General features: G+C 36.7%; 1 protein-coding gene across 1 annotated transcript in view; it reads left to right on the plus strand.

Moving 5' to 3' along the window:
* Nucleotides 1–20,372, plus strand: part of GPR158 (G protein-coupled receptor 158) — a 420,917-nt gene that overhangs the window by 385,232 nt on the left and 15,313 nt on the right. The window contains exon 7 of the mRNA XM_015066303.3: nucleotides 5,849–6,087. Within this exon, the coding sequence (XP_014921789.2) occupies nucleotides 5,849–6,087 (239 nt within the window). The remainder of the gene's footprint in view (nucleotides 1–5,848; nucleotides 6,088–20,372) is intronic.

The raw sequence follows: 20,372 nt of genomic DNA on the forward strand, positions 1-20,372 counted from the left end.
GGAATATTATTCAGCATTAAAAAGAATAAAATCTTGCCAATTACAATGACATGGATACAGCTAAAGAGTATAATGCTAAGCAAAATAAGTCAATTACAGACAAATATCATATGATTTCACATATATGTGGAATTTAAGAAACAAAATAAATGAACAAAGAAATAAAGAGAGAGAGAGAAACCAAGAAACAGACTCTTAACTATAGGGAAAGAACTGAAGGTTACCAGAGAGAATGTGGGTGGGAAGATGGTGAAATAGTAATGGGGATTAAGGAGTGCACTTGTCATGTTGAATGCTGAGTAATGTGTAGACTTCTTGAGTCACTATATTGTCCGCTTGAAACTAATATAACTGGAATTAAAAAAAAATAAAGGCAGGCCTTTTGAACTAGTCCTCCAGAGAGCCACCAGAAAGGTCAAAATGAACAACCACATTTTTTTAAGAAAAAGGTGTATTTTGTTTGCCTAGTACTAGTTGCCTGTGATGAGAATGGGGGATGTGTTCAAGTCCACCACTGATCTGGGGAGTGGGAGATAGGACACTGGATAGAACAGTATGTTAAAATGTCACAAAACTTTTTACTCAGATTCAGTTGTTTTTCTCTTGGTTAAGCATCCCCCTGGTTGCTATAAGCTTTTGATTCTTTTCCAGGGTTCCAAAAAAGTTGATTCTAATAGTTTTTGCCACTTTATTCATTGTTTTTATGGGTGGATGGACTTGTGGGTTCTTTATTCCATCATTTTTGCTGATACTATTCCCCAAAACCATCGTATTTTAATTGCCTATTGATGTGTGTTTACTAAATTATAATGAACCTGGGAGCAGGTAGATAACTGCATTTGCATTTCTAACAAGTTTCCAGATGATATTGATGATACAGGTTTGGGAACCAGTGGCCTAGAGCAAGCAACATCTAAACTGAACCTTGAAATAATAGGTAGAAATTAGCAAAATTAGGTGTTGGCATGGGGCGGGGGGGGGGGGCAGTGAGGAAAACTGAGGGCAAAGGTTCAGATATAGTCCACAGGGACCTGCAGGTCTATAGGAAAGGGAGAGTGGTGAGAGATAAGGCTGCTGAGACAAGGGGGAACCAATATTCAAAGGCATTTAAAGGTCTTTTACCATATTAAGGAGCTAGGATTTGGATGGGAAGCCACTGAAGCACTATAAACAGGGAGTAACATGATCAGAAGTGACCATTGTGGCTTCAGTGTGGAGTGTGGAGTGTGGATTGAAGGTAGGCAAGACCAGTAAGTAGACTAGTTAGGAAGCTACTATAGGAGCAGGTTGATGACCAGGAGCCAGTATAGCAGTGAAGATGGAGAAGAAGAGAAAGATTTGAAAGATATTGAAGAGGTAGAAATTAAATTCTTGATCACTCATTTCATGTCTGGAATGTAAGTGAGAGAGAAAAATTAAAGTTTATTCCTAGGTTTCTGCTTCAATCAATTAAGTGATACTAGTCATTGAGATAAGTAACACAGGAGAAAAGTAGGCTAGAGGAAGAAGGAGTGGAAAGAGGGATAATTTCATTTGGGGACCTGTTGATGTCTAGTAAGTCACTGAGTAGAAAGATCTTGAGCTCAGGAGAGAGATCTAAACCGAAGATATGGATTTGGGTCTCACCAGCATGTAGATAACTGAAACAGGGGTGTCAATGGAATTCCCTGGGTACGATATTTAAAGTAAGAAATAGATCTAGATGGCTACATTTAGGAGGTCCTTGGGAAACACTACCACTTAAGGGGAAGACTGGAGAAGCAGAATCTGTATCAGAAACTAAAAAGATGCTGACAGAGGAATAGGAAGAAAATCAAGGGGATGTGACATAATGGAAGCCAAGTGCTTTAGCCATGCTGAAAACTGGAGAGATATCAAGTAAAAAAAAAAAAAAAGAGTACAAATATCAATTAGATACTTGGAGAAGTACAAGTCCTGACAGTGGAGTTTTATGAGCTCAAACCAGAAATGTGTGGGAAGTGAAAAAGTAGAGATAGATACTCCAGTGACAGCCAATTCCTGGGTTGCCCTTTTCATTGTTACAACATCATTTCCATGAATTTATCTACTATTAATAATGAGAACTGAATATATTCTTTAAATATGCCTTTTTAAACTCTGTCAATTTCTTGCAATCTTCTTGTATATGTTACTGCTTTCCTTCAGAAACAGTGAAATCTTCTGAACAGATGGTATCCTAAAGATTTATCTATGAAAAAAAATAGTAAAGTAATCTAAGAAATTTAATTATTGTATTTTTTCCTACAGCTGTATTTCATATGAATGCATACCTAAGGATTTCATTTTTAGAAGTTGCTATCTAGGGAGTGAACCCATATAAACTAACAAGAGCTTGTTTTTTAAAGATATGGCAGAATTTTCTCATTTTATTTGAAAACAATGCTAGAAAAATTCATCTTCTTCCATTTTACAAAACCCAATATCCTGAAATGCTCAGACTGAAGTGCACAATTGTGTTAGTGTGTTTCCTAGTATTCAAAAGCCAATAAAACTAATAACAGGAGACCCATGAAGCCTTTGGCTTTGGTTTTTCCTCTCTGGAAATGAGATTATGGGATCTATAATAATCTTGAATTCTCAGACTATACAATAAATACCCAAGACATCACCTGGAAAACATGAAAATTTCTAATAATTTAGAATTCAGATTTATTGATTAAAAGATTATCAAAGTGGGATCATATAGATTTCCTCTGCAAAATGCAACTTACATTTCCTGCTTTGTACTTTGTTATGTTATGTTATTCTCAAGCTAGAATATCTCCTTATATCTTCTCCACTTTCCTCCATTTCTGTTGGTATCCATTGAAGTCCAGGCCAAATATAACCTATTCTATTAGGTTATTAGACTTACTAGGTACATACAATGTAGAATATATGCTGTTTTATATGGTAGTTATTTCTACACTTGATTCTAGTTAGATTGTAAGCTTCTAGAACTGTATCTTATTCTTCCCATGTTGCTTAGCATGATACCCAGTATATGATTGTCACTGTATAAATATTTGTTTATTATAATTCTATTTCAATTCAAATTGTGTCTAAAATTAGAACAATTCTTTTTTTTTTTCTGCCTAGCCAAAATATAGAAGACCATAAAAATGAGCCAGATTTCCTCTTTTAAGCTCCTAGTCATTCAAAACTTAGAATTCATCCAGGTATGACCAGAAACAATTATGTGTACCTAGTGGGTGCAAGTTTCTCCTACAGAAAATAAGACTGGAACTGACAAAACACATTAATTTAAAAAAAATTCTCTTATTTCTAAGAGTTCTCTGAATTTTTTTGATCTGCTAAATACAGTAGAAGCCTTTCTTATGGGGATTAGTCACTGGTCAATAAATTGATAAACTTGTTTAAAACTGAAAGGCATTAAAGTGTATAAGAGACTACAATTTAAAACACACAAATAATCATTTACCAATGTTTTTTAAATAGGCCCCTTGTTTGACTATGGGTCTGACGTTTGGAGTGCATTGTTCTCTTTCTAACATAAATTACTGTAGTGCATTATCTACTGTTCACAATATTGGCTCTTTAAATAAGAGCACGACTTGGGGGTGCCTGGGTGGCTCAGTCGGTTAAGCATCCAACTTTGGCCCAGGTCATGATCTCATAGTTTGTGAGTTCGAGCCCCGCTTCAGGTTCTGTGCTGACAGCCTGGAGCCTACTTCGGATTCTGTCTCGCTCTCTCTCTCTGCACCTCCCCAGCTCATGCTCTCACTCTGACTCTGTCAAAAATAAATTTAAAAGATAATAATAATAAATAAATAAGACCACAAATCTAAAGATTTTTTAAAGCATTCTGAGCCTAGAATCTTTCTAGGTTTTTATGTTTTTTGACCACCCCAATATATTAAAGTTTCCTCACTTTCCCCTAGGTTAACAGCTTATTTAATGATTCACCTACATGGAGTCTTTCCAAAGCTTTCAAGACAGATTTTATACAAATAAGTCTCCTTTTGTTTCAGTCATGTGTAATTATTTTATTTATAATTTGGTTAAATTATATAAATTGATAACAATGGGCACAATTTGGGGACACATACAACTGATTCTTAACAAGTAGCAATTCAACTGATTGGAGTCGAAGTGTTTGAGGCATACCAGACAGAGGTAGCAAGTTAAGTGTCGCTGCTAGCATTTAGCATGACATGGGCAGTACTCAGTATGTTTTACATAGAGAATGGAGAATAACCCTTAATCTGATAAACTAGTTGAGTGGAGAATAGTTAAAGAGGTCTTCTGCTGTACTCTTTTTTATACATATCTTGCTACATTGTTCCACAGCAAAGTTGAGGGTATTTTATTCAGTATTAAATAACTTCATGCTGTGTGTTAGTTGAAGGACATTGAAGGACAATGGAGTTAAAGATATAGGGGAAAGAAGGATAAATAAAAGTCTGCTAAAAAATAAATTTCTTTGCTGGGTGTCTTGTGTTGATTCTGGAAGAGCTACTGAAGGTCTATAGGGACAGAAAAAATAGTATAAGACATCTAGGCTATTTTAAGTGTGTATGTTTCATTTCTGGACTTAAAATGATTTTTGTGAAGAATTCATAGGAATACTTCATAAAAATTTTATAAAGAATGAGATGAAGGACAGAATAGAAATTTGGGAAAATAAATTTATTTTTGCCTTTTGGAAATTGATTGTGGATACCCCCATAGTATCATGAACCATTCATGATAGTTTATTTTAAGTCACAATTTTGTGACATAAAATTTCAGAATGAGAGTGGGGAGTTAAAATCAGCTAAGAATATTCTGGGGATAAAGTTAAAAAAATGGGTAAACGGAAGGACCTGTACAGTAACTTTGGATTTTGCCTTCACACAATAACTAGAAATGGAATAGTTCTTAGATATAACTTAACCCAGTAGTTCTCAACTCTAGCTATTCATTTGAATTGCATACATAGAAAAAATATTATTTATTTATTTATTTATTTATTTATTTATTTATGTATTTTAGTTTTTTTTTAAATATGAAATTTATTGTCAAATTGGTTTCCACTCAACACCCAGTGCTCATCCCAACAAGTGCGCTCCTCAGTACCCATCACCCACTTTCCCCTCTCCCCCAACCCCCATCAACCCTCAGTTTGTTCTCTGTATTTAAGAGTCTCTTACGGTTTGCCTCCCTCCCTCTCTGTTTTTAAATTTCCCCCTCCCACTCCCCCATGGTCTTCTGTTAAGTTTCTCCAGATCCATTTCTTATATGTCATCCCAATCCTCTTCTTTAATATGGTGATCTTAATTCAGTTACCCTATTTAAATACCTCTCTCATTGTTTTCATATTTACTTCATTATTATTTTTAGTAATGTAATGAAATAATTATAGACAGAGGTTATTTAGAATAATTTTCAGAAAATAACTTTTGTAACATTCTACTGTTAAAAAAAACTGATTTAAGGAAATTTTTGACTTAGTATAATATTGTAAAACCCAACTACTTACTTCCAGGACTATTTTTGAGCCCTTAGAAACCCTGTGTGAGCAATGTTTGCCTATGGATCTTTTTTTTTAAGATCTTGAGTATTTTCCTTGAAATATTAATACATACTCAAAAGAATTCCATCCTTTGCAAATCTGTTGACTCACTGGCATCTAATGTAGGATATCTGTTTTGCTATTGAAAGATTAAAAACTAGAATGAAATTAAGTGAAAATATAAGCAATACTGTTTTTGAGGTTTTTTCATGTTAAAACTGCATAAGTAGGGTGTGGGTGGGTTTAAATTTCACCTAGAAGAATAAAATATTGTGGAGTTTTACTTTCTGACTATTAAGCTTACCTTCACATTTTGATGTTTTGCTTTTCCAGGGTTTTGAAAGTGTTTCTTTCACGAACAGCCCAAAGGATTCCGTATATGACTGGTAGACGGGTCATGAGGATGCTGGCAGTAATGCTCCTGGTAGTATTTTGGTTTCTTGTTGGCTGGACTTCGTCTGTTTGCCAGAATTTGGAGAGGCAGATTTCACTTATTGGCCAAGGGCAAACATCTGATCACCTCATCTTCAACATGTGCCTCACTGAGCGCTGGGATTACATGACAGCAGTTGGTATGTGGTCACTTGTTTGTGCGCTTGCCTTGTCCTTTTTCCAGTGGCATTAAAATAGACTTCTGTAGAAGCCTTACCACTCCCCTTTACCAAACTGAAAGTAATTTCACCTGATATGGTTTTGGTAAAGCAATATTATGAAAAGGACAATAATGACATGTGGAATGCAAACTTTTTCTGAGTTCCCATTCTTTTTTTCATAGTTATGTAGCTTTGTAGTTTTGTTGAGAAAATGCAATTGAGGAAATTAGGAAGGAGAAATGCAGCAAATAAAGGCAACTTCTTTGCACAGAGAGTTTCCATTTTCCACCTTCTCACTGTATTCCCATTAGATTAACAGTAGCTGTTCCCTTGATTTATTTCTTTAGGTGGGAAAAAAAAAAGGAGACATGCTGAAATTTTTTATATAGGTTTGGTCCTGTGATATATCAGACTTAGGATCCAGGGTACTCCCTGTGTAGAGATTTTCCTTGCAAAATGATTAATTAATCTATCTTTCATCTGAAGACAATTTATTAGGAATTCTCTGGAGGTCCAGTATTACACAAAAATGAAGCCATGCTTTTTAGGGATTAGTGAGAGTTTGATGACTTAGAAACTAGAGAACTCGGGAGAATCACATAAAGGCTTAGGCCAGAAACACGGGTTTCTCTGGCATCTTGGTTTTTTGAAAAATGAGGAAGAGAAATCAGCAGGAATTTTTCTGCTGTTAACATTAGGCTATTTTAAGCTAGGCCTCTAAAGATACAAAAAATAATGAAAACGAATTTTTATTATTTTGTTGTCATTCCCCTCAGTAAACCACAGGACAAATCTTAATTTTATTTGGCAGATGTAAAAAATAAACACATGAGTTTAATTCCTATTTTCTGTCTCCCCAGACTTGGAGATTGTTGGTTGAATATTCACATTTAGTATTTTGTCAGAAGTTAATTAATAAAATATGTATTTAGTTTATAATTTAAATGTAATAATATTTTTCTGGGCAAGACATTTTAGAAATTTTCTGGGCCTGATATCTGTATGAATAAAGCAATGTGGGTATATAAAAGAATGGTTATATTGATAATATGTAAAGCCAATCATCATTATTTTGATTAATATCAAAATAGAGATCGGAAATTATAATAAGATCCGTATCAGTATATATCAATGTCAGAAGATAAAGCGTAGAACTAATCTGATTCTGACTTTCATATGGATATGAAAATTTAAAAAGTTATATAGATATAAGATTTCTACTCAACATAAATCTCTGACATTATTTTATATTGTTCAATCCAAGTTAACCAAACTAGGAAAAATCATTTCCCCATATTACTGTGAAGAAAAGCCCACTATATTTCTTTTCTGTTTTATAATACTCAAAATACATCATTGTAGGGAATAAACAAGCAGAAAGCATGGCCTATTTACCTAGCCTTTTTTTGTATTTTGTACATCTTGGTTTTGACATGTATTCAGGGCCTTTTAAAAATTTCTTTTACACTTTAAAGAAAATCATATTTATGATATTTGATGTCTATATAGAGTGAATAAGAATATATAGCTGACAGCAATCTGTAATTTATTTTCCATAAACTTTGTTATATATAAGTAAATTTTCATACAATAAATAAGACCCACTGGGTATCTATAATTTCTCTGATACTGTGTTGAACGTTTTGCAGGAGACATAAAATGAATAAAACCCTTATTCCTCTCACCAAATAGCTTACTATTAGTTTGTATAAATAAATGGAAATTGTTAAAAGTTATTAAAAACAAAATTATGTGGTGAAGACTCTTGTTACAATAGTAGTTCAACAAAGGAGGACAACAGTCTGGACCAGAACCCAGGAATTTTTATAAAAGAGAAGTTCTTTGAGCCATGAGTAATATTTAGGTTATTGTAAAGTGGTGCAGAGAACATTCCCTTTGATAGGAATAGTGGTGAAGGTGGATGGAAATTGTATGAAACATGAAGGAAGTGCCCAACTAGAAAAGAAGATTATGTTGGAATACATTGTGACTAATACTGGATATGTAAGTTTATTGTGAGTCTTGAAAACCTGTTATATGAATTTGGAGAACCAGGAATGTGATGTGATGATGAATCCATAAAGTCAATCTAGATTGCCTTCAGGAGAGAGATATGTATAAATATCTCCTAAAGGCATATATAGATATACATAGATAGATTATAAATAATAGATATAGATATAGATGATATAGATATAGATATAGATGATATATCTCCTAAAGGTATATATAGATATATAGAGATGTACCAAATTCAGGGGTTTTGATTCTACCTAATCATTAGATGGTGAAAGAGCAGTGGCTCTCAAAAGTATGCTCTCAAAACCAATGGCAGCAACAGCACCTGGGAACCTGTTAGAAATGCACATTCTTGGGCCCATTTACAGACTTGCTTGTCAGACCCTGGAATAGCGGGGCCCAAAAATGAACAAATCAGGAGACTATAGATGCTGGAGAGGATGTGGAGAAACGGGAACCCTCTTGCACTGTTGGTGGGAATGCAAATTGGTGCAGCCGCTCTGGAAAACAGTGTGGAGGTTCCTCAAAAAATTAAAAATAGACCTACCCTATGACCCAGCAATAGCACTGCTAGGAATTTACCCAAGGGATACAGGAGTACTGATGCATAGGGGAACTTGTACCCCAATGTTTAGAACAGCACTCTCAACAATAGCCAAATTATGGAAAGAGCCTAAATGTCCATCAACTGATGAATGGATAAAGAAATTGTGGTTTATATACATAATGGAGTACTACGTGGCAATGAGAAAGAATGAAATATGGCCCTTTGTAGCAACATGGATGGAACTGGAATCATGCTAAGTGAAATAAGCCATACAGAGAAAGACAGATACCATATGGTTTCACTCTTATGTGGATCCTGAGAAACTTAACAGAAACCCATGGGGGAGGGGAAGGAAAAAAAAAGAGGTTAGAGTGGGAGAGAGCCAAAGCATAAGAGACTCTTAAAAACTGAGAACAAACTGAAGGTTGATGGGGGGTGGGAGGGAGGGGAGAATGGGTGATGGGTACTGAGGAGGGCACCTTTTGGGATGAGCACTGGGTGTTGTATGGAAACCAATTTGACCATAAACTTCATATATTGAAAAAAAAAAAAAAAGAATAGTGGGGCCCAGCAGTCTGTGTTTCACAAGCCTTCTAGGTAATTTGGATGCTATTCTAAAGTGTAGAACTACTGACTCCAAAGAAGTAATCAGATGAACATACTAAAACACATGTCACTTATCTCAGCTGTGTTCTGGGCATTCCATAATACTGTTTCCCTGATCAATCATTAGAACATTGTTTGCAGTGATTATTTCAAGTCTTATATTGTACTCCCTCTTCATACCTTCAAACTTCTTTTCTGTTAGATGCCTCCTCCTTGAAAAAAGTAAGTAGGAGCAATTAGACATCAGTTGTTTCCAAATCTTACCTACATATCTATAGATCTTCCTGTACTTCTATCCATTCTTATTTTTTTCTTCTTATCACCTAAAGTAACCCCTCATCCAACATTAACCCCCTTATCTCCAGTGACCTCTCTCACTTTATATGACTTTCCTGTCTTCTGATACTCCTCTACCTCCCAAATCATTCATTAAAAGATTCCCTTCTGGGGCACCTGGGTGGCTCAGTCAGTTAAGCGTCCAACTCTTGATTTTTGCCCCAGGTCATGAGCTAATAGCCCTGCATCAGACTCAGTGCTGAGCGTGGACCCTGCTTGGTATTCTCTCCCCGTCTCTCTCTCTGCCCCTCCCCCACTCACGTACAGACACATACATTCTCTCTCAAAATAATCTTAAAAAAAAAAAAAAAAGAATTCCATTCTGACCACAGCGTTCTCTCAGGCTATTTGCTCCCTCTGCGATAGTTCTTTAGATTCTTGGGCTGTTTTTATTGTATTTTCCTGCCACTAGACTCTGCTTTCCTCCAGAGAGACAGCTTACTTGGTGGCAAATTTTCCCGCTAGCAAGGACGAAACTATGGAAAAAGTAGACATTTTTTAAATACAGTAATTCGGGATAACACCAGAGAAGGGGATGCACAGAGAGCAAGGAGGACCCTGCGCTCACTTTACTGAGGACTGCGGGGTAGGGAGTACAAGAAAAAAATACAGATCCATAGCTGCTGCTGGAAATGCATTTCTTTGGATGATAAGCAGGTCTCCGTGAAGGTGAGGAGAGAGACGCTAAGAGGAGAGATTATGATTGGAAGATCTGGGGCATGGCTTTAGCAGTGAGATAAAAGTAGCAAGACTTGAGAGGCAGGCATTAGTGAAACTAATACTCCCACAGATGTTAAATGGTAGCATTAGGGTCTCAGAAAATAAAAGACTAGTGATAGGGTGCAGAGACCATGAGATGAGAGGAAGTCAAATGGTGGTGGTGTTTGTTTTGTTATCTTCAGGCATTGTTTTGTTCCTACAAACTACTGGAACACCATAGTTTCAAAAACTCCAGCAACACGTTTCTCTAAAGAAAAGTCAAGACACATCGTTGAACAACAGGAACAAATATTTGAAATTAGGACTGTCTTAAAAAATCAGCGACATGTGGTTGCTGTGATTTTTTTTCACACTACCCTACAGCAGTTCCATTTATTTATCTTTCATGCATCTTTGATTTTTCTTTCTAGTGCATGTAGCACTAGATATTCTGTATTTAACCTCTTTTAATTTAATGTTTTCTAATGTGCAGCAGATGCTTCTTTGCAGTTCTCTTTATATATTTCTATAAGTAGCGTGTTTGCCCTTAGATTTTTTTTTACACTCAGACTGTTATTCAAGAGTAAATTCTTATATCCTCAGTCAGCCAAGAGGAAACCTGTACTAAAAACTAAATTATTCCGTTTCCTAAATGGAAATGTTTCTATATAAGGGACAGGCTGTGGAGAAGCAATAGATAGGTTTTACCTGGAGGTTGTGGAAAATTTTCATCAAGAAGCTCTGTACGCTTTCATCAATGTCAGGAGTCAGTTTAGAAACAAAAGAGAAAGTAATAGTTAATATATTTATAAACATGCATTCTGGGTTAGCTTTCCCTGTCAAAAAGGATTTAATTTTTAAAAATACAAAATAGGGAACCATTTGAAAGAGTGCAGTACTAGTCTTCCCACTGAAGTAGAACTCTAGGTAGAAATATGGGTCATACATTTAAAGAATTTGCCCACTGCATAGGGCATCTCCAGAACTGCTCAGACAGGTGTCCCTGCCACAGGGTTTCAGAAGGAGGAAACAGGTGTAGAGACTGCTTGCGAAATCCCCAAACCTCTATGAGACTCAGTTTCTTCTTTGAGTTTCTTTGTTTGAAAACATAGAAAGGGGGAAATGATGACTTTCAGAATCCCATTGTTATTTATATCTATTTATAATTCTTAATAATCATGTTTGTCCTATACAAAAAAAAATGTGAGGTCAGCTTTCATGAAAAACAAATAAAGGTGTGGGGCACTTGGCTGGCTCAGTCGGTAAAGCATGTGACTCTTAATCTCAGGGTGGGGATTTTGAGCCCCATGTTGGGCAAAGAGATTACTGAAGATAAATTAAATTAAAAAAAATAAAATAGAAGTGTAAACATTGCAACTATAAAAGACAGGTGAACATGGGGCAATGTGAGGGTGTTTTCCAGGCCCAGAAGTCTGGGAGCTTTTTAGTGATTTATTTTATGTTTTATTTTTTATTTTTGTTAATTTACATCCAAATTAGTTAGCATATAGTGCAACAATGATTTCAGGAGTAGATTCCTTAGTGCTCCTTACCCATTTAGCCCATCCCCCCTCTCACAACCCCTCCAGTAACCCTAGTGATTTTTTTTTAATCTGGTGGAAAATGAATTTCAAAATGTGAATGTTCCAGAATACTTCTGGATCAGACTAGCTGCCATATCTCTTTGGAGATCATCTATAACGATAATAAAAAAATACTATAAAACTTACACTATTTATCATCCTGTGACTCACCCCTTTGAATTTTCTGAGTATGTTTCAATACATTATCTACAGCTCATATGCTTACATCTGCCCATCCCTCCTTTCTCTCCCAGGCTGGTAGCTAATACTCCCCAGCAACATCAACTGGATTGTTCTCACTATATCCCTGACACCTAACAAAGTATTTGTCAGCTCTTGATAAATATTTGCTGAAAGAATAAAGAATGAGCTCAGCTCCCTTTATCTTGTAATATTTTCTATGGTCAGGATTAGAACAGTGTGAGGAAACATGATAAAGCTAAAAATCCAGTAGTTACACAATAGTCCCCATATTCCCTTAATGGTATGTTCAAATTTGGGAGGTATTTTTGAGCAAGTTATACAAACTAAATCGACAGCCCTGAGCCCTTTTTATAAAATTCTACCTCCGACTTGTCCAACAGTCAAAATAAGAGATTGGCACAAATTTGACATGGCAAAACAAAATTATATATACTTTTAAACGTTACATAATTCACTTATAAATACTGAAGTAGAATAAAACTGATATGCTATTGATAAAAAATTTTTATTACTCCACTATTCTATGTAAGGATAAGGGAGTTGGGACTGAGAAACATTCTTCTAAATTAATGGAGGCAGCAAATAAATACCCTAAAAATGTTGGTAGTAGGATTCTCAGATTTTTTTTTCTAAATCTATTTGCCCTATTTAGTAAGTTGCTAGTCAGTTGTGCCTTGTCAAGATTTTGCACAATAGCAACTAAATTTTTCATGGCTAAAAAGTTAAAATTCTTTTACCCTATGAGTTTCCTAATTTGTTGGTACAAGCTAACACATGAGTAGAATTAACTTCCCATGCCTGAATTATCTTTATAAGGTCACCTCTAGAGTAAGGAAGACCATACTTTTTCACCTGGATTTAGTGCTGGCAGGCAGAGTCCTCCACCATGGGGCTTCCAAGTTTGGAATACATAATTTCTTTAATTTTTTTATTTTTAAATTTTTTTAATGTTTATTTATTTTTGTGAGAGAGAGACAGAGAGACAGAGTGCGAGCAGGTAAGGGGCAGAGAGAGAGGGAGACACAAAACCTGAAGCAGGTTCTAGGCACTGAGCTCTCAGCACAGAGCCCAATGCAGGGCTTGAGCTCACAAACCACGAGATGGTGACCTGAGCTGAAGTCGGATACCCAACCAACTGAGCCACCCAGGCACCCCATGGAATACATAAATTTAATAGAGGTGGTGATATAGTGGAGTTCATTCTTTCATTGGTTAGCAGTCAGTATCTGACTACACATTCAGAACATAGACTGAAGATAAACAGTACCAATGACCAAAACAAATTAGAATAAGTGAGCAGACATATACCTTACCTACAAGAAACAAGGCTGTAAAAGGGTGACTGATAGATGGTAATGTCACAGACATGTGGAACTTCTATTCCATGGCTAAATCTCAGCATCAAGCTTTAGTTCAGATCTAGGCAAGCACTGAAATGTTTCCTTGGTTTTTTCTAGAAGTTAGGTGATGATAATCTAATGTGATTTAAAAGAGATGTAATTGAGAATAAAGCTATTTTGCCGCCTTCCTTAATCAAGCACAAGAATATATACAAAAAAATTATAGCCAGGTTTCTGTTTACCTTCTGTTATTCTCTGTATCTTTCTATATCACCGTTATGGCTTAACTCTTCTCAACCACATTTATATGATTTAATAACTATTCCCTGATAAGGACTCTTTTATAAATTAAGATCTTTGTCCATGTCTTCATAGTTGTGAAAAGTCCACCAGTGCATGAGGTATCTTGTGGTTTTGGAAACTTCTTAGAGCTTGGCATCCCTTGCTGTATCTTTTATTCACCAAGTTTGAAAGAAAGACATAGAGAAAAACCTAAGCAATAATCAAACAGGCATGTTGAGCTTGGGTTCCCATTTCATTTGGGAATTTTTAAATATTTGGTGGTTCTAAAGTAATCCCAATATTCATTATTCCACTGTTCAAAAGTTCTAATTCATTTCCATGAATTCCACATGGAATGTTTTCACTACAGGAAACACAATCTTTACTCTCTTCTTCACTGACATCCTCTTCTTTTTCTCTTCCTTCCTAGTATGATATCTTAAACACACAAAACAATGTGTCCAGTCATTTAGTTAGTCATATGCCAATGCTTAGAAGGAACCAAGAAGAATACAGTAACTCTCTTACTGAGTTATATAGGGAAATTCTAAAATAGTCATTGTTTCTGAGGATGTAAATACTTAATTACCGTAGAAGATTAGTCTATCTTATGACAGGTGAAATGTGATATAAACACCATTTAATGAGTGTGGGAAAAAATAGATTAGACTTCCTCTTCATCTGACTTAGATTAATGTTCATGATGTAGGTTCATTTACATACATCTTCTTTTAGTCTAATGTACCATATGTCTTCATCCACACTGCATCACTTGTTACCACTTTAAAAATGTATTTTTAATTTTCAATCAAAGGATAAAAGCCTGACCACAGAGACAATTTATTTGCCTTGGCTTGGGCTGCATTGCTAGAAACTCACAGATGCTTTTGGAGGGTCTTGCTTGACTGTTTTTAGAAAGAGTGAAGTGGGGGTATTTTCCTGTTTATCTGTATACCACATCTTCTGAAAAGTCTGTTACATCTTTGAGGAGTATTTATTTATATGATGCTACAGGGCTAACAGGACAAATTATTTTCTATCTTAATTTTATCCTTACAGTGCTACTTTTCTTTTTGGAAATTTAGGAGATTTGAGGTTAGGGCTGGGGATTCTCTTGGGACAGCTCCTAAAGGCCAGGGAGCAAGAGTATCTAAGATATCCGTGGTGGTCATAATTTCTTCTCAGCGGTTTCAGCTCCCAGGGAGCCCTGGAACTTTCAAGGGAGGAAGCAACATTAAGAAGGAAAAAAAAGGCTGTCTTTAGTTGCTTGAACAGAATATCCTATTGATTAAACTCAGTTGTCAAGAAGATTTTGGCAGATCTTTTCCTTGTATTGAGAGGACTATCACAGTTTAAATAACAAGCTGTTAATCCCTATAGACTGCAAGCTTCCCTGTATTCTTACAGCTCAATCCATTCCGATCTCTACAATAATCATGAAGAGCCTGGTACCACCATTTCCTCTGAGATTAGAATATGTAGGAGTAGAAAGCTTGGTGGGTTTTTCAGTTGCAACTCACTGAGACCCATTCCCCAAAGTAGTGGAAACTGTGGGATAAATTAAATAAGAAAAAGACCTTTAGGCCAAGAAAAAGGCAGATTTGTAATGACCATGTGAGTCCCCCACTCAGTGGTCAAGTAATGTCCTGAGCCAAGCCTAACTCAGCAAAATTGTCTTCAAAAGATTTTATAAGCTAGAAATTGAACAAGGAATTTAATTTCTTTAACTTCCGGAAGAGATAATGGCACTGTAAGTATAAAACTAAGGTATAAAATAAATTGTTTTATTCTCTTTCCCCTTTAACATCATATAAAAAACTACATCTCAAAGAAGTAAAGTAATTTTCACAAAGATAGAATATAAACAGAAATATAGCACCCCCCACACACACACACAATCATCCTAAAACCACTCAACCTAGCCCTTAAAAAAGTATGTGCGAATATAGGGATGTAGCCCAAACAAAGGTAAATAATTGTCGATGCTGTCAGTCTTTAAAAAAGGTTGACAATTTTAAACATAGTTTTTAAATTGTTTTAATGTTTTATTTATTTTTGAGAGAGAGAGAGAGAGAGAGAGGGAGAGAGAGAGAGCGCATAAGCAGGGAGGGGCAGAGAGAGAGGGAGGCACAGAATCTGAAGCAGGCTCCAGGCTCTGAGCCTGAAACAGGGGACACAGGGCTCGAACTACCACCCCCAACCATGAGATCATGACCTGAGCTGAGGGCAGAAGCCTAACCGACTGAGCCACCTAGGTGCCTCTAAATGTAGTTCTTAAAGGTAACACATAATCCTGACTGCAGCTCCCTCTTCAAACAACACACATGTAAATGACAGGGAGAGGGAAATGGAAGAAACACTACTAGAAGACACAACTTGCTGTCCTGACATTGACCCTGTGCCTTGTGACATTGACCCTGTGCCCTGAAAGTTCCCCAATCTTTTCTTATCTTTATGAGCTCTTCCTACGTTCATGATCTTTAATGTGTGTCCATTGACTCTGGAGCTTCTGAATTTCACTAAATTTCTATCACCCCATATCAAACCTTAAGAACTTTAAATGTACGTGCCAGAGACAGAGGGGGTAAAATATATGCCTTCTCTAACTTTCCCACTCAAGATGCAGTGGAGATGGTGAAAAACTTGATCCAAGTTCTAGAGATGTATGAAAGGAAGCAATAAAGAAAAGCCAACCTGCAAATGTGTGACCATTCACAGCAGTGCTTGCCTTGGAGAACTCCTTAGCAGTGAGTGTAAGAGAGGAATAATCAAATCACTACATAGTTCATATGATTAACAATCGTATTCCTTAGTATTACAACACAGTATCTGTGATCCAAGCTTGAAACTGGGACATTCAACATTTTGCCCAGCCTGCAACAAAGCCTTCATACATGTAGATAATGTACAAAAGGCATTTAGTACAGTGCCTGGCATGTTCAACAGATGTTAGCTACAAAGTCAGACTCAGGGGACAAAAAGTAATTCCGAATGGAATTACTAGCTTTTCCTAATTAGCATACTAATTATTTAAAGTGCAAACAATTGTTGCTTGGGAAAATATTTGTTTTCTTCAATAAGATGAAAAAAAATATTTCCCAAGGTTTTGTCTATGCCTCTGTTAATAATAGAGCAAAGAATAGAGTTAGTAAGAGCATCCTCATCTCAGCCCAAGGATGTCATTTAGAGAACACTGGTCAGGAGCTAAGGAGCCTGTGTTCCAAGCCCTACTTTGCTGTGACCACAGGGATGGCAACAGGGATACAACAGGGTTCTCCACAGGCATGTTCTGCAGCCCAGCGCTGCCCATCCCTGTGGCTCACTGTTTCCAGAGAGCCAAGGAAGGAGCAGATATTCCTGCCTCCACTGTCCTCCTTGTGAAACGTACTGCAGCACCCACATTCTACTGCTTCAGTCTCTGTCCCAAAGCTCAATAAAGGGACTTCAGGCAAGCAGAATCACAGCAGTTCACCAACCACCCATCTTTGCAGCCACGTACACACTCCAAACAGCACCCCCAGACTCCATGGTCTAATAAAGTCACTTCTAGCTTTAAAATTCTATCAAGAGTATCATTCTCATTGTTTTCAGCATTGTAACTCTCGCAACTGTTCTTATTTTAAAAAGAAAAGGCAACTAAGCCTCCCAAATTTCAAGGCTCCTGTATGCCAGTTGAGGCCTAGAACACTGGAACTTGAGTTACTCTCAAGCATTATTGAAGTTGTTTTCATACTTCATGATAACTTCTGTGCTGCCTACCATGTTATTGCATGCACAAAACCAGAAAACTTTGAAAGTGAAGGACTTAGAGGAAAACAGAGGAGGACATTAAAAGAAATACTTAGAGGGGCACCTGGGTGGCTCAGTCGATGAAGCTTCTGATTCTTGATTTCGGCTCAGGTCACGATCTCACGGTTCGTGAGCCTGCATCAGGCTCTGTGGTGACCGCGCAGAGCGAGCTTGGGATTCTGTCTCTCCCTCTTTCTCTGCCCCTCCCCCACTTGCATATGCTTCCTTGCTCTCTCTCTCTCTCTCTCTCTCTCTCTCAAAAATAAATAAGCATTTAAAAAATTCTTTAAAAAAACAGAAATTCTTGGAAAATTCAACCTAAATGTGTCATTTATATATTTACTTGTGCCACATAAAAATAATTTTAAAGGGGCTAAGAAGCATAAAATGTTACTAAGACAAAAATGCCTTTGCAGCACAGCAAAGCAGGGAACCACAGCTTGAGAGACATTTGTACTCTGAAGTTATTTTCCTCTCAGCCATCGTGGGTGTTCTGAGATCACAGAGCCCAGGCGTCTTCAGTGTCAAAGAACTGATACTAATTCTCACTTTGCTTGACCCAGCCCTTTGGAAAGATAACTTGAAATCGCTTTCACTATCATATATAAATTTTTTAAAGGCTATGGTAGCTCACTTTCAAACTGGTATCCCTTATAGATTAAAAAGCAAAATACCTCAGTTTTCTGAAAGCTCCACTTGGGTCTTTGAATATAAATGCAATTCCCTCTCTAACTGTACTCATGCCTCCCATCAAAATCATTTAACAGCAGAAATTATTTTCTAAAGCAGAAGCACAACACATATTTCAACTCCCACGTAATAACACTGCAAAATTTGGTAACATCTGCATATTTTCTTTCCTAATTGCAGTGTTAGTTTGAAGTTAATTATATGAAACTGATTTTTTTTCCCAAGCACAACTTTTATATATCACATTTAGTTTAATTGGTACTTTGAATAATAAATTGTTTTTCAGCCAGAGCATATTGTTTGATATTGCTAATGAAATGATTTTAATGTTAAGCTTAGCTGTTGGGAGGAATCTTACTTTATCTCTTATTCTTAAATATAATTATACATTACAGCACCCTAATTAACCTGTTTTCCTTTTTTTAATCCTCAAGATAACATTATGTAAAAAGACTGCAACAAGTGGCAGGAGGTGGTGTCTTCAGAAGGAGATAGTTTCTGCTACGTGGAAATCCTTCCATTTCAGCATACTTCTGTGCTGCTGGTTGTTTAACAATATTTCTGGATTCATTATTCCTAAGTGGCAAGCACATTACCATACACGTCGTGGCCCATCAGTAAACAGCAGTTAGCACTATTAATAATAATGCCGGTATGACCTTTACATGTCTGTAATCCCTGCAGTGTTAGAGGGAGTGACGAGGTAACAGAAAGTCTACATCTCTAATAACATGAAAGTGATATCATTTATATTCTTTCAATTCAGCAAATATTTATTGAATCTTATCTATGTATGCTCCATACTGTTGCTGTCTATGTGGGCAAAGGCAGAAAAAATCTTTGAAAGCCTCGATTCCTTGTTGAATCATTAGATTGCGCACCTGAAATTTATATAACCCTGGATGTTAATTATACTTGAATTTAAAAAGTAAGTAAATAAATAAATAAGACTTGCTTCTTTTCCTGAAGGTCATAACTATTTGGGGCTAAAGAAGGGAGTGATTAACATGACTCCACAAATAATTTTCTCTCAATTATATATCCTGTGGCATTATTCTCTGCATTGTGCAATATCGATAGTTAAAACCCATAAGAGATTAGAGGAAGGAAAATTCAGTGCAAGGTAGAATCAATTCAGGCGGCTTTGTGATGGAGGTGGGGCCTGAATTGGACATTGAAAAATTGGATAAGATTGGAAAATGTGGGTGAGAAGAAATTCTTGGTGTGAGCAATAGCATAAACAAAGACTCAGAAGCAAGAAGAATCTTTGAAGTGGTCAGAGGACAATGAGTCTTCCTGGGCCAGCTCAGAGTTCATGCTAGGGAGTATTGGAAGGTCATGTTGGATGTATAGCATGAAGTCACAGGGAACTAGGAATGTCAGGACCAAGCCTTCGTAAAATAATAGTAAGCCACTAGAGATATCTGAATGACGATGCATGCAGTACCTCACAAAAGCCTGACCTGAGGGGTTAACAACTAGATAAATCAGGGGTGAGAAATATACAAGCACAAAAGAATAAGGCCAAGCAAAGTGAGCAACTAACATGAAGCCTGGGTAGCAAGAAAGGCTTAAATGTGAGGACATGTCTGCCCAGGCATGAATCCCTTGTAGTCTTCCTTTTGGGGCAAGAATTATTTCCAAGGTCCAAAGTGAGTATGAGTGAATTTTATAATGGAAATGTGAATCAGCTAACCCAAGTGGAGTGCCAGGGATTTGGACAAATCCTGATGTGATCAAAGTGGAGTTTCAGAAAATAAAGGATGAATGAACACAGGATGAAGCCAGGTTTAGATGGGGCAGTTGAAAAATAACTGTAACAAATAAAGAGCAATATGATAGGCACTTAAGGGTAGTCACTGTAGGCACTGGGAGGAACGGTCCCTATGAAAAACAACTCAAAGTAGAAATGTACCAAAGAAAGGCAGCTGAGATTTCCAACCTGGGTAAAGAGGCAATAGCAGTACCATGGACAGAAATACAAGTTAGGGGGCCACTGGGTGGCTCCGTTGGTTTTGGTTAAGTATCTGCCTCTTGATTTCAGCTCAGGTCATTATCTCAGTTTGTGAGATCATGCCCTATGTCAGGCTCTGCGATTACCATGCAGAGCCTGCTAGGGATTCTCTCTCCCTTTCGGTCCCTCCCCAACCCGGACTTTCTCTTTTTTTT

Source organism: Acinonyx jubatus, chromosome B4 (genome assembly GCF_027475565.1).
Source record: "Acinonyx jubatus isolate Ajub_Pintada_27869175 chromosome B4, VMU_Ajub_asm_v1.0, whole genome shotgun sequence".
NCBI classification, from domain to species: domain Eukaryota; kingdom Metazoa; phylum Chordata; class Mammalia; order Carnivora; family Felidae; genus Acinonyx; species Acinonyx jubatus.